General features: G+C 37.9%; 1 protein-coding gene across 2 annotated transcripts; it reads right to left on the reverse strand.

Moving 5' to 3' along the window:
- Positions 1-361: 361 nt before the first annotated feature.
- LOC136260465 (protein sidekick-1-like) lies at positions 362-15353 on the reverse strand. Of its 2 annotated transcripts, XM_066054197.1 has the most exons (21): positions 15228-15353; positions 12933-13265; positions 12494-12877; positions 12148-12438; positions 10003-10287; positions 9670-9957; positions 9338-9616; positions 6380-6667; positions 5768-6067; positions 4585-4863; positions 4259-4540; positions 3076-3375; positions 2693-2986; positions 2293-2637; positions 2109-2215; positions 1531-1753; positions 1376-1472; positions 1043-1325; positions 951-987; positions 755-899; positions 362-698 (listed from the first exon to the last, which is right to left on the reverse strand). In XM_066054197.1, exons 1-21 carry the CDS (start codon positions 15277-15279, stop codon positions 440-442), a joined length of 5151 nt encoding a protein of 1716 aa, XP_065910269.1. In that variant the 5' UTR covers positions 15280-15353; the 3' UTR covers positions 362-439. The 2 variants fall into 2 exon arrangements, with proteins under 2 accessions (XP_065910269.1, XP_065910270.1); XM_066054198.1 differs by lacking the exons at positions 3076-3375; positions 4259-4540; positions 4585-4863.
- Between the last annotated feature and the right edge of the window lie 226 nt (positions 15354-15579).

The following is a 15579-nucleotide window of genomic DNA, read 5'->3' on the forward strand; positions in this document are numbered from 1 at the left end:
ACATTACCACACCACTGATGTACTGACACTTAGCTACCAGTGGCCCCATATTGCCTTGATTTGGGATAACGTTCTGTTTGTGCTGGCCTTCACAAACACCATATTATGCACACTTCTTGACTGAATCATCTTCAGAAACATCTCACACCTACAACATATATATACCACTATAGCTCTGTGTAACTGAGCTGCTTTTTATTTGTTTTAGTATTGTGATTTTCTGATACCAGTTAAACACCCTTGCATGTGTATCATTTCCATGGCATACACACTGCTTTGAATACTGGCAGTGGCACTGTTTATACATGCCCTATGGGTAGGTTGTCATGTTGGTGTATGTAATTGGTTGTATGTGACCCGATTATAGGTATAAGTATAATACAAATACGTACTATACTCAACTGTACAATTTACGATGCAGCAATACATTAGAGTACAGCTACCTATATTCACTATCTTCCATGTTACGTTCAGACGTAACATATGAAGGGTTGTCACTCATGTCCATTTTACTCATAGTACCATAGGCAGGATTAGGTATGATCGTGTCTTTTCCTATTCCATCAGTGGCAACATGTACTACACGCCTGCTATCATTCACATCTTCATAAATTGCTTCATCACAATCATTGTTTTGTTTTGTGGTAACAGAATACCTCACTTGATCCACACTTTTCTTAGTGTTGTTAAAATCATATCTATCAACAGATCATAGAGCAGTATATACATCATTGTGCAAGTACTCGATCCTTACCTAGCTTTCTTCCTCTGCATCATACAGAATACATTGACCAATGCAGATATCACAAACCCAATGACAAACACAGCTAGTAGAGTGGCCACAGCAGTGACAGGACTGTTATCGCACTCACCATATTGAGGGAATCGATGTATTGTAACTGAAACACAAACAAACATTCACAGTACAGTAAGCTCTATGTGAACCTCACCATTGGTATGGAACTCAATAGCCATGCTGTTGGCATACTACATAAAGATTACATATAACAGAGATACACAAATACTACAACACAGTAGTTACCAGTTCATCAGCAGTGTGTGCTCTCACCACTACAACATGTGTAGTGTTAGCTGTTAGTGGAACACTAATGTAATCTACTCCTCCGTAACTTGACCTACTCCCATCCCCCAATTCATAAGAGTATGGATAACTGATAATATTACTGACTGCCACTATACCACTAATGTACCCGTACGATTGTCCATTATCACTGGCTACATCTGCAACTTCTTCATTGTACTGGGAGCTCACATTATACAGTAATAAACCCATGTAGTCTCTTTGAACAATTATAGTATAGTACCTGTGTGGCCAGTACAATGTACAACTGGCCTGTAGCTCACTGTACCTTACTGTATGTCTCCATTAATGTTTGATGTCTCATATATTATCAAACTAGCAGTGGTGTCTGTGGTGTCAGTCACTTGTGGGGTGGGTGGATCCGGAGGAACTACATATTATAGACAGTCAACAAAATAATGATGGTAAACAGATATAAAGGTGATTACCATCAGGCAAGGTAGTTATTGATAACTCTGCTATGTCACCAGGTCCCACACTGGTATAGGCTACCACACTAAACTGATGTTGTGTGCCTGGGAATAGTTCAGTGAAGTCAATTGAGTAAGTGATATCATTGGTAGCAGTCACATCCATTATGTCATAGTCATCAAACAGTTCCATTGCTCCAGTAGACTGGTTCAGGTACGTCTTGCTAACATTATAAAATACCTATGTAGGGAAACAGAGGACAGTAATTAACAGTTTGATGGTCTGTGCAAAACACAAATGTCTTCTAATTCTTAGCTGTCATAAGCCCCCATAGTCTGGAAGGTTTGGTGGGATCAGACAAGTCACCCACTTTTAGTGGTCCACAATTCTGCACATATAGAGTAGTCAACTACTCTAATATAACAATCACTCTATCCAATGCACTACATATGTGACATAATTTTAAGAAGTGTTGAAATATCACAAAAGAGTATAACTGTACCACATCAAACCCACAAAGTTCACCAGAGAAAGCCCAATAAAAATTTTGAAGGTATGGGCCTTGATTGCTTAGTTCTAGTTCCATTCTACTTACTGTATATTCAATGATGAATCCATTGGGAGGATCAGGTCTTTGCCATGTGACACCAATATCAAATTTGGTGACATTCAAACTGCTCAGGGCACGAGGAGCACTTGGAACTACACAAGAACACACACAGAGTGGGGCATGCATTACAATAACCTATCACATCAACACAGACTATAGCTAGCATTACCTCCTTCAGCAGTAGTACCAACTGTTGCTGTTGATCGATCACCAATCAATTCCACTCCATTAAATATCGCCACAGCTGATACTTGAATCATGTATGTTACTGATCCATTGAGGTTAGTTAGTGTACCAGGAGACTCATTAAAGTTTGCTGTAAATTCTCCATCTTCTACAAGTTGTCTCTTCCTTGTACCCTCCATAATGGGACCATAGGTATTATTAACTGGCAAATAGAAAACAATGTAATAACTGATGACTCCATTGGGTACATAGGGCTCCATCCAGCTAACAGCTAACATTGAAGATGACAATCTTGACTGTACTGTGACGTTAGAAACAGGATCAGGAGCTGTGGAATTTTTACAGTATTAAAATTTGTAAAACTGCTTTACTGAACAGCTTACCTTGTGGAAGTGTGGTCACATTTACAGAATCACTAAACGGTCCTCCTCCCAAATAAGTATATGCTCTTATGTTAAGAGTGTAGAAGGTGTTGGGAGATAAACTTTCAATAGCCACTATCAATGTGTCACTGCTACTAACATTTTGTCCACTATATGATGTGTCATTAGCTTCCCTATATTGTAGTTCATATTGTGTTATCACACCATTGGGAGTACTGGGTACTGTCCATGATATCACCAAATATCTAGCACCGATATCATCAACTGTCAGCAACTGAGGAGCTGAACTGGGAACTGTAAGTAATTACATATATAAGTATACACCATGATTTGTGCAATAAAAAAATAATATGTATTCACAAGGTATAGTCAAACACTCTCACCATCTTGTCCTGATAATCCAAGCACAGGATCACTGAATGGTCCAGTTCCATTAATATTACTAGCAGCTACTTCTATTGAGTAGTTAACATAAGCCACTAATCCTGATATCAGTGATGACAAGTTGTCACCATTCACTACACTCGTCACTTCTACTTCACCACTACCCACTCTACTGTATCTGATCATATATCCAGTGAGGTCACCATTAACATGTTCTACTAGTGGTCTACTGTATCTCACTAATAACATTGCTGGATCAACACCAGTTAGGTTGATGTCTTGTGGGGGACCATCAGGAACTACATGTATATAGAACACATCATATTGTGCGGCATGCAATAGTACATTTAAATTATTCTAACATACTAGGTATTAGTTTTGTGACTGCTTACAGTGGCAGATGAGCACCTGCTAGGCTTCAAAATGGATGAGGCCAAACATTGAACATGTTGTATGGAAAGGCAAAGCTGTAGTAAGGCACACACAGTGTTGGGAAAGTTACTTTTTAAAAGTAACTAGTTACATATTACATATTACTTGCAACTGAACTATTTAGTTACAGTTACACATTACCCATAAAATAAAGTAACTATAATAATATTACATATTATATTACTTTGTGTCCACAGCCTTAAGCTGTCATGTGTGAAACTACCACCTTATCACGTGACATGATTGCATTGTTGGACAATGTGCAAATCTTGGTTATAAGTAAGGAGCTGGTGAATAAGCTTCATTCAGTAGGCTACATTACTTCGTTGTGGCTTGGCATTACTCAGTGGATTATTAATGAGATTAGTAACTTCATTACTCGTAGTAATAATATTACATAATATTAGATTCGTTACAGTAACTATATTACTTAGGTAACGCGTTACATTTGTAAGTAAAGTAACTTGAGTTATATTACTTGTTTCTACAGCACATTTCGTTATATTACTTAGATACCACAAAAGCAATATCATTACATAACACGTTACATAAGTAACATGTTACTCCCAACACTGGGCACACATGATTGAAATAAAATGTGATTTCTCTATTAGGACCTTCACACAGCATCACGATATCATGTAGTACTAAAATTCTCTTAATTCAAGCTCAGTATCTTGGTTAACAAAGCAGCGGCCAATGGTAGCTACACCAAGATCGCTGTACTTATCTTTATGCACAATTGCTTACCATCTGACCAAGTCATCACTCTTACTTGAACACTTAAAGGACCAGCCACTCCACCAAAATCAGCTTGTACTCTGATGTCATAACTCACAAACTCTTCCAGATCATTAATGGTGTGTACAGTTGTTGAAGATGTTGCAGTACCATCACTGGCAAACTCCTCCACTGCATCATAAGATAAAACGTAACCACTTATCAAGTCGGCATTAGCTGGGGGTGGATCCCATCTCACCACAACAATACGAGCTGATGTCACCTCAACAACAACATTTATAGGAGCACCATCTGTAGGTGATTCATATCCAATAATCACATATTAAATTTCTTACATGTTTGTTGGGAGATTTCAGAAGAATAGTTTCCATCCCCAACTCTGGTAGATGCCCTCACTCTCAACTGATACTCAGTGTCAACATCTAATCCACTTACAGTGTACATTAGTGTAGTAGCAGATAATGTTACACTAGTGTATGATGAGTCAACAGATCTCCTGTACTCCATCATGTATTGTGTGATGATACCATTGGCTGGATCAGGTGACATCCATGATAAACTAACTGCACTATCATTAACACCATCTACTGTCAATGATCTTGGTACACTTGGTACTATAATGGTATATATATTATATATATATATATATGTGTGTGTGTGTGTGTGTGTGTGTGTTATACAATTAGGCAGTTATCACACAGTACACTATACTGTATAGTAGAGACCATGAAAGTTTGGGTTGAGTCCTACCAAAAAATTTCCCAAAAACTAGCTTTTTTGTTTATATGACTGAGTTTTCTGCTGACTGACCGACCAACTGACTGACTGAATGACCGACTGACTGACTGACTGACTGACTGACTGACTGACTGACCAACAGACCAACCAACTGACTGACTGATGTCTTCAGATCAGCATTACTCAATAACAGCTACAGCTATGGGCTTGATTTTGTCACTAGTAAACACAACAGGTGCCTTTTGGCATTCCGCTGTATGTGTCCTCCTTTGTGTCCCATTTCCTTTCACTGATGTACATTTTCCATTAGTGATTTGATTGATTGCACAGGCACTTTTATTCTTCTTTTGAAATGCTGTGCAACATGCCAAAAACACTTTTCAGTAATTGATGCATGTAGAACAACATTTTTTAATGCAGTATGTGTGGGTTTAATTATATTGCAAAAAAGCAAATAAACTAGAACAAGGAATATTAGGTATCGTAGAAACAAAAAGTATCAATATAAAGCAGAGGAGGATGCCTACACCTGCAGATATATACTATTGGACATTTAATCCATATACTACTTTAGCATGTATTGATGACTGAAGCAGATTGGTATATCTACAGGTGTAGGCAACCTCCCTTGCTCCACTACTTTGTATTTCTACGTTCCCTAAAATTCTTAAATTTTGTTTACTTCTATATACTATTTTGCAAAATAACAAATACTTTCATGCCTATATTAGTACAACCAAATACACTGAATGTAATAATGATTCATAATCAAATCCTTACCATCTTGTCCTGATAATCCAAACACAGGATCACTGAATGGTCCAGTTCCATTAATATTATTAGCAGCTACTTCTATTGAGTAGTTAACATAAGCCACTAATCCTGATATCAGTGATGACAAGTTGTCACCATTCACTACACTCATCACTTCTACTTCACCACTACCCACTCTACTGTATCTGATCATATATCCAGTGAGGTCACCATTAACATGTTCTACTAGTGGTCTACTGTATCTCACTGATAACATTGCTGGATCAACACCAGTTAGGTTGATGTCTTGTGGGGGACCATCAGGAACTGAAAACAACAAGCATGTAACAGTTAAGCCTACAGCTTAAACTATAAGGTTGTCATGTTGGTTGTCGTACAAGAAAATTCACATAAAAATCAACCAATGAACAATGAAAGGCAAGCAGACACTGGTATCTTATTAGCAATTGTGATATCATCTCACAAATGAAAGAAACTGTAACCAACTTGAGATTGACTGTATGCAGAAGAAAATTGCCTTATTATAATTAACCAAGACAGTTGTAATTTTTCAATACAGAGAAATCGATATACTTACATATAACGTACACTTTATAATTCTGACAACTCATGACTTACCAGATGATAAGGTCATTATTGATACTACTTGACTAGGGGCTCCCAATGTTTCACCAAACATAGCTTGTATTGTTATACGATAAGTGGAAAACTCTTCTGGTAGGTCTATTGTAGCACTTCTCATTGTCACTGTCACATTTCCATCATTCACAAAAGTCTCCACACCATCATAATACACAATATAACTAGTGACCATGTCAGCATCAACTGGTGGTGGATCCCATGTTACCATTACTCTACTAGGTGACTGTTGTATCATCACCATCACATTTGTAGGTGTTGTACCCTCTGAAATAGTATAAGAAGTAGTTAGTAAAGACTGATAAGTGATGGTGTATTGTAAAGGTATATAGTTACCGTATAACAACAAAATTAATATTGGCGAAACTAATATTTGGCGATTTGCTATAAAATTGCAGTTGGCGAAACTTTAATTTGGCAAAATGCTCTTACTGAAAAATTGGAGGTGCACGTGAGTGGTATAAGGACAAAGTGTGCATGTTGTAGTGTATGATCCTTTTGTGCTGAAATGTTATGGATTCAATCACTGCATGCACCAGTCTGGTCTAGTTGCTTTTATGACTGAACCGGGTCTGGATCTTTAAAGAACATCTGGATCCTGCAAATTTTTTGTGGGACACACCCACTTATCAGGATTGTTTGGCATACGTAGAGCCTCACCCATTTATCAATGTCTGCACATGAATTCATGTCTGTTGCTATCTGTAAGCTTACGTGGAGCCACGCCCACTAATCAAGTATGAGGTCTAGTCTAGTCCGTAAGCCACACCCATTTGCATGCTAGAACCGTGCTAACTTACCAATAAGGTGTGTCAACTAAATAAGGTGTGTCTACGAAGTCATACTTGGTTTGTGAAACCTGTTTCAACAACTGCCATCAAAAGCTTGGACTATGCTAGGACATAAGGTATGAAAATAATATTTGACGAAATCTAAATTTGGTGGTTTAGTGACAAATCACTAATTCGCCAAATTTAGTTCACCATCAAATTTATTTGATATACGGTATATGATCCTCTGGTCTATTCAATAGTGCATAAAACTATTAATTTAAAATGATTCGAGTGATAAAAGTAGTGAAACAAGAGATGATAGTAGTTATGAGGGAAAATCCCAACTTGCCATTGTAGCAATGTGAGAAATCCCTAAATTGGCATGTTTTCACCACCTTTTCAATGCCAAAGTAGAGATTTTACCACATTGTCACAGGATTTTCCTTCATAACCCATTGTTGCTTGTTTCACTACTTTTTATCGCTGGAACCCTATTTTTTTTAAAAAGTAATAATTTTATTGCACTAGTTATCAAGTTTTTTTGTTTAGTATAATTATAAAATATACATGTGGCTGTATTAGAGTATCTCGATCTCGCTGCAGCAGATTAAACTAGGGGGTGTGGTACAGTACCCTGTTTGATACGGAGCTAGAGGCATGGCCTTAGTACTGATTATTAGAGGTATGGTGGTATATTCTGATTGTTTAAGAGGTGTGGTTCATTGCAATCATTTATAAACCCAGCTTAGCTTCTACCCAATATTGCAAGATATACCACATCACCTCAAATAATTTCATAGTGTCTAACATGATGTTCCCCTTTGAGGACAGTGTCAATATGGAAAATTAATGCCTTGGTATGGTTTCCTGATATGAAGAAAACAACCATTTAATGAAAGATAAAAGTAATAGCAAAGTGCAGGAAACAGACATTTGCCAGAACCACAAAAGATATATCCCACTCATGAGTTTGCTATTGGTTGTGGTGTAAAACGGTGGCTATGTGCTGCTTCATTGCCTGAGACTGTGATCAGGCAGTACCAAAATATGGTTTTTTTAAGACCATTCTGTAAAAGTGATTTTTGTCATCTAAGATATTTCTAAGATGGCTTTTAGACACTGCATTTTTAGCATCATTTTAGGGAGAACCCTACTAAATAGCTTTACCGTACTGTTTGATTGGATAAAACCAATGGCTGCATTAGAATCATAACCAATTGCAAGCACCAGTGGTCTAGCACAAGCAAAGCATAATCATGGCATTGCTTTACCACATATGGATGTTAACCATACTAGCCTGGGTTGCTAGTTTTCTGACCTCTTTTGTTGTCAGTATACAAAATTTTAGCTTCTATTAAACACATGCATATTGCAGAGGTTATGGCATGACCAGGAGCTCATCGAATCCTATAGTGTGTAACTCCATACACTACCAATACTACTGGCAAAATTCAAACATGGCGTCCAGTGTTACTATGTATATAATTGATTACATCATTCTTACACTGACACAACAGGGATTTACACTGAATGGGCTGCTACTCCATCATCTTATGTGAAGGTAGCAAAGCTGGAAGATTGTAGAGTCGAAGGTAAAGCTTGGAATGGTCAAGCAGAGTAATTTTGTGTGATTAGTGCAACTGTAGAAAGTCTGTAGAAAGCCTGAACTTCATTCCATAGCTTTACTTCATTGTAGCAGAAATGTGACATGCTTGAGTATGCGCATCCGCATAATATCCTAATTTGAAATATTTTTTAAGTAGTACATGGCAGCCATGTTTGAATTTCGCTGTTTACAGAGTTACATGCTCCCTCGTCCATAGAGTTTGATGCACTCCTGGAGTGACTTTGTATGGTTCACTGAATACTCAGGTGTTCAAATAGAAGCTGAAAAGTCTGTACAACATTGCCTTTTTCAATCAGTCAAGGTGTTTGTGGCTCTAATTTCTTGAGATAACTAATGCATTATCCATTAACTTGTATGACAAATACTGTCACTCAAAATTACCCTCCATTAGCTGGGAGCAGATGAAAACTATCATGCTGAGCAAAACAATGGGGATAGAGCTGGTATTTACAACCTGCATGGTGCCGATATACAGTATTTTATCCATCATTGTTAGGAATTTAATTCTATAGCATTGTAAGTGATAAGACAATATACCTGTTTCTTGAGTAACTAAATCAGTAAATGGTCCATCCCCAACACTGGTAGATGCCCTCACTCTGAACTGATACTCAGTGTCAACATCTAATCCGCTTACAGTGTACATTAGTGTAGTAGCAGATAATGTTACACTAGTGTATGATGAGTCAACAGATCTCCTGTACTCCATCATGTATTGTGTGATGATACCATTGGATGGATTAGGCGACATCCATGATAAACTAACTGTACTATCATTAACACCATCTACTGTCAGTGATCTTGGTACAGTCGGTACTATAAAACAATAAAGTCAACTAAATATTTTACAACAGAGTAAAACAACATACTATCTTGTCCAGATAGTGATGTTAATGAACTACTGAATGGTCCAGTTCCATCACTGTTTACAGCAGCCACTTGTACTGTATATTGCACATATGTAGTTAGTCCAGTTAGAGTATATGAGGTGGAGCTGGTGGATACAGTTGATGTGCTTCTTCCAACTTGTCCATAACGTATCTGATAACCTGTCAGTGGTCCATTGTGGTCAATCTCTGGTGGCTGCTGCCATGTTACTCTGAGAGATGATGGGTCAACAGCCATAACTGTAACACTCTGTGGTGGTGAACTAGGTGCTATGGAAATATCAATATACAAAATAATACACTGATAATACTTACCAGCTGTAAGTGTTGTAGCCATTGCATCACCAACTGCAGTAGTATATACATCACTGTTTCCTATAGCTCTGACTGAAAATCTATACCCAGTGTTCTCTTCTAAGTCAGTGAAGTCCACACTGGATTGACTACCACCACTGACCTCTAAATATCCGACATAGTCAAATGATAGCAAATAACTGAGTATACGATAGCGAATGGCACCAAATGTGGATGGTGTCCAAGTAACTCGAATGCTACGAGACCCCAATGTTGTTGCTCCAACATTAGAAGGTAACGTTGGACCTATAATGACACAAGTCATGTACTGTATATGATTGTGACCTGATTTGAAACCCAACCACTTTTGGCACAAAAACAAATTTTAAAACAATAAGGGGTAAAATGGAGGTAACTTCGTCACTGGGGTAACTTCATGAATTCCAACTTAGTTGGGCTGTAGCTCCTAAACTGTTTAATGAAATTATTTGGAAATTTCTAGCTACTCTGTGGTTTTACAACAACATGATTTGATTGAAGTAGCATAGCACGACTTTGCTTGAAAAACTTCAGTTCCATACCAAAACTTTGTTATAGCTGAATCTCTAGCCATTTCTTCAAGTGCAACACTTGTAATCTTAGTTCTCATAATCAACAATCAACAATTGCATAAATAAGCCCTCCTCGAGTACAATTGAATGATTGCACATTGAAATTGTCTTGAAACCACCTGAGGAAAATGTTTTGCAGCCAAATTAAGGAGTTGTCTGCTTCTCTAGCATGTTTTCTAACAAGCCATTTAGGTAAGTAAGACTGTTTTCTTGCAGATTGATGGTCTTGCTGGGTTGCTGTCAGAAATTCATGATGTTGTCCCATATGTGATTTTTTAACACTGCCAGATATTTTTATTTATTTATTTATTTATTATTGATACTTTGCAGACCTCCACTAGGGAGTATAAAGCACAGATACACACAAGAGAACATACATAAGCACAAAGTATACAACGTTTTAGCCTATAGCTGGGTTAATACAAAAATAGTCTACAATTCTTTTCTTAAAGTCATCTATATTGCTTGCTTCAATTGCAGTAGCTGGGAGGCTGTTCCATATTTTAATAGTGGCAGGAAAAAATGAGTGAGAATAAACGTTTAAGTGAGCTGACACCTGTCTGAATCTTTCCCTCTTGTACATGTAGTTATTGACATAGGAAGGTGGTGGCTGGGAATGGAAATTTCATTATGCAAAATTTTAAATAGCATGATAACCTGCGAGATTTCTCACCTACATTCCAAAGATGTCTATCCAAGTGAGTTCAACATCCCTGTGACGCTAGACGTAAAGCCATAATCACCGGTCACAGATCTTGCAGCTCTACGCTGCACTGATTCAACTAAATTAATGTTTGTATTCGTAAACGGTGACCACACAACACTAGAATATTCCACATCAGTTTGTGCCATATAAAATCTGTGGCTATGTCAAATCACTCACAATTTGGCATGCACAGACTACATAAACACATGTTACCTGTAGCCAAGTTTAGTTGCAATCAGTTTTGTTGATGGTGGTAAGTTATGAACACGAACACAAAATATTCACAGAGATACCTCCATAGCCTACTACTAGTATAACGACATTACTTGCCCAACAATTTCACACTAGATTTATCACTCTGTTTCTGAAACAATCATCCTATTTGTGTAAAATCCTATAATTCTTCTACAGTATTGATAAGACTGGAGTCAATGCTATGGGATTATCCTTCTTTGCAAACCTGTAGTATGTACTCTTATACTATTAGAGAGAATGCAGTTTGATCTGAGACTACCCCAGTCCATTTTAAAACCAGCTAGTCTGTGCCCAGCTCCTACCCTCTACTCCAATGTGAGCACATATGACAGTATTTATCGGCGAATGTACACTGTACCCAAAACATAGGTTTTACAATATCAGGTGGCAATTGCTTAACAAGTTAAAACACTACAGACACTTAAAGTTTGGTCATTCCCCAGTTCCCATTTTCCTAGAATTTTATTTACCCCACTACTCACACACTACTTCATTTCATCATTGTATTATATAACAGGTTTGAAGTCAGTGCATGCTCATATGACACATGACCATGATAGAATGCATTATACACACAACATGGTGTATACCTACCTACTTGAAGTGTTATACTTGCACTATCACTACCAAGCAGGTTAGATACAGTACAAGTCCATGTTCCAGTATGGTAGCTTTGTGCACTGCTGATAGTATATGTGCTACGATATACTGCACTGGAAGAAGTGTAAGTCTCAGCAGTTGTAGTGCCACTACCATACGTAGACCCATCTTGTCCCCAAGTGAATGAGTCAGGGACAGAACCTCGTGATCTACAAGTTAGTGACACTGAAACACCAGCATCAGTATTAATGTGAGATGGTGATGGAGTGTCTATTGTTGGAGATGCTAAGAAATAAGCAGGCAGGTTGAAACCTGTGAATCAACAATAAACTAAACTCACTTCTTGAACTTGCATAGACATTTAGTGTTAGAGTCTGTGTATTAACAGAGCCACCTGCAACAGTCATACACTCATAAACACCTTCCTCAGAAGTTGTAAATGAGCTGCCACATCGATAGAGGTCATTAGATCCAATATAACCTTCACTAACACTGGAGCCACGTGTCTCTACTGGGGCACCAGATGAACAACTTTGATCAACAGGTAGTTGGGAGCCATCACGAAACCATCCACCAAGAAATGAATTAATACCAGCAGTACCAGGAGGTTCTCCAGTGACACAGCGAGCAATTACACCAGGTGAGCCTGGCTCGATTACATATCCATTGTTTGGAATAACATTTGCAGAATTAAGTGCATTACTACCTCCAATCAGTGCAGTTCCTAGAGAATGAAGCAATAAAGTTAATGATGCACAAATTTGAAATCAAATTCTTACCAGATATGGTGATTGTAATTGAACTGCTTGTTACAGTTATGGTTTGAAAAAAGTTAACAGTAAACCTTGCTCTACATCTCAGACTATCAATAGCATCCTCTGCTCTAAGATTAGTACCAGTGACTCTCCGTGATGCCTGACCATGTGGGAAACAAGCAGGATTTCCACCATTATAATCACTAGTCTGGAAACATTCATCAGTTATCCAGCTATACGAAACTGAACCAGATGGACTTGGTGACACCACACATGTAAGAGTAAGACTGCTAAACAGTGGGTATGTTGACAAAGATGGGTTTCTCTCAATATAGGCCGTATACTGAGCATCAGTGTCTAAAAATACATAACCTACTTTAAAACTTAGCTATACATGTATAGTGTACGTATAGTATAACAAAAAATGAAAAATTTGAAATTTTATAAGTTAGTAAGATCACAATCTGAAGTACTAATTGCTTTATCCATAGTGCATGTAATAGCATTAGCTCCATCACTATAACTAGAATCTTGTAAAACAACTAGATAGCACAAACTATACACTACAACTCATACAGGCATACTATTAGGATACATCATACAGTATGTTGTTACACCACACAAGTTTTATAATTACCATAGAAACCTATAATGTACCTGCTAGCTATAATAGGCAACAATAAAGCCACTGATACCTGTGAATGAATACCTTGCACTGTGAAGTGGAGGACAAAGGTATGTCCATGATGTGTGCATTGTGCCTACTGCAGGAGACACATGTCAGGTGAAAAAAGCAAGACCATATATAGTATTTGAGTTACATTATTATGAAGGCATCAGACAGTCTGTTAGTCAGTCATTAGAAACCTTAAAAATTTTGTAGTAACTTATTGGAACACATTTTGGGTTACATTGAAAGTACATTTGATACTACTGTACTGTATGATGATCTAACTCTATGGTCACACAGAACTAAGTCAGTTAACCAGCTTTAACCCATATATGTATTAAATACTAAGTTGCATTTGATATAGTATTGAGACACATAGTAATGTGCTAAAATAGGTGGCATGCCACACCATCCAGTTAACAACTTTCATTCATCCATGCTCAAATGGGACACGTGCGAACACCTTCCAGTTTTGGTAACCTACATTCCAAATTTGCTCTAAAATACAAGTCCTCAAAGTAATGCACCTTCTCATTTCACAGACTTACGAAATCACAATAAAACATATAAGACGCACTTAATAGAGGTTTAAGGGAAAATTGCAGCATCAACTTTCATTGAAAAACATATGCAGAGTTTTGAATAATTACTGATGCAAAATAGAGGTTGGTTTGATAACCAGTAAATAGGAATAACTGTGAAATTGCTCACTTTTTGATAATTTAAAGATAATCTGCAGGGGCAGCTCCAGAGGGATTTCTGATGTTTCCAGAAACCGGTCAAGTGTATTTAAGCAGCTAAAAGTATATTTAGCATTGATTTTGCAAAGGCATAAGACGTTCAAATCGAGATACTCTAATAAAGCAGTCAATCACTCTAATAAAGCAGTCACAGTGAGAACTGAGAAGTAGAGTAGCAAGGTATAGCTATAAATAAGGATTTTATGTACTTTATCAGTTTATTATAGTTAGTGGAGGGCAGTTATTCTCAGCAGGCAGTTCAGTACCTCTTTTTTTCTTTCTTTTTTTTTTTTTTGGTCCGAGTTCACCAAAAGTCTATAGCTATATGCTCCTGATCAGAAACCAGTCACCAATATCCTGGAGCCACCTATGATCTGACCTCGACTGTGGTATAGGCTCTAACAGAACAGTCAACAAATCAAGTAAGTGCTATAGTCATCAGTAGGGGAATTCTAAGGGCTCCAATGGAACAGCCGTCAGCCATCCTAATAGAAGAGTCTTCTCGTAGAATCAGTTCGCATTTGCCCAGACCAATTTTGGATGCCAAAAATATTCGGCCTTGGTCAACCAAAATCGGTCCGGCCGGACCGATTTCACCCGGACCTCCGTGACAGGACACACACAGCCACGAATAGGGTAATTTTATAACTATCCTTTTAAGGACGTACGGATCATGGATAAAACGCGATCAAACATACAGTGTAGTGTGTGATAAGAAAGCTGTTGTGATCGTGTTTTATCGATGATCCGGACCGGTCCTACAATGTTCCCACCATGAAGCCATAGCCTCCTTTTCCATTAATCAACCACTCCCTCTAATGACGTACGTTATCTTGAGCACGCAATCAACACATACGTAGCTACATGGTGTGTAATAGTTATTCAGGACAGGTAAGCTACTTCTTTTACCTTGCTTGATAAGCAACAGAACGAAGACGACAAAACCTCTGCAACTGCTCATTCTTTTCCGGTCAACAAGTCACGTGGCTACAATGTAGCACGTAGCATTGTTCCGGATACTTTGGCGCAGCCGCCCCTTCGATTCTAATCGAAGGGGCGGCCGCACCAGAGGGACATGAGTTTTATGATGCAATCAATTGCAAAACGAAAACTGTTTACAGGAAGTCACAAGATGTGCATCATCTACGAATTTTTCAACGAACGAGATGATCATAACCAAACCAGTGGGCATATTAGGTAGCTAGCTATTTTTTTATCCATCAACGTCAGATAAAATAGCTCTCAGTCACATGCAATATAA

This window comes from Dysidea avara, chromosome 7, assembly GCF_963678975.1.
Source record: "Dysidea avara chromosome 7, odDysAvar1.4, whole genome shotgun sequence".
Lineage (NCBI taxonomy): Eukaryota > Metazoa > Porifera > Demospongiae > Dictyoceratida > Dysideidae > Dysidea > Dysidea avara.

What these genes read in the sequence shown, in the direction of transcription:
- LOC136260465 (XM_066054197.1), bottom strand. Translation starts at nt 15,279, where the DNA reads ATGAGCAGTTGCAGAGGTTTTGTCGTCTTCGTTCTGTTGCTTATCAAG. An exon ending in TCTGTTGCTTATCAAGCAAG is followed by an intron (nt 13,266 to 15,227) that starts GTAAAAGAAGTA and finishes ATGTATTTTTAG; the next exon opens with ACACTGATGCTCAGTATACG. An exon ending in AATTACAATCACCATATCTG is followed by an intron (nt 12,878 to 12,932) that starts GTAAGAATTTGA and finishes TTCATTCTCTAG; the next exon opens with GAACTGCACTGATTGGAGGT.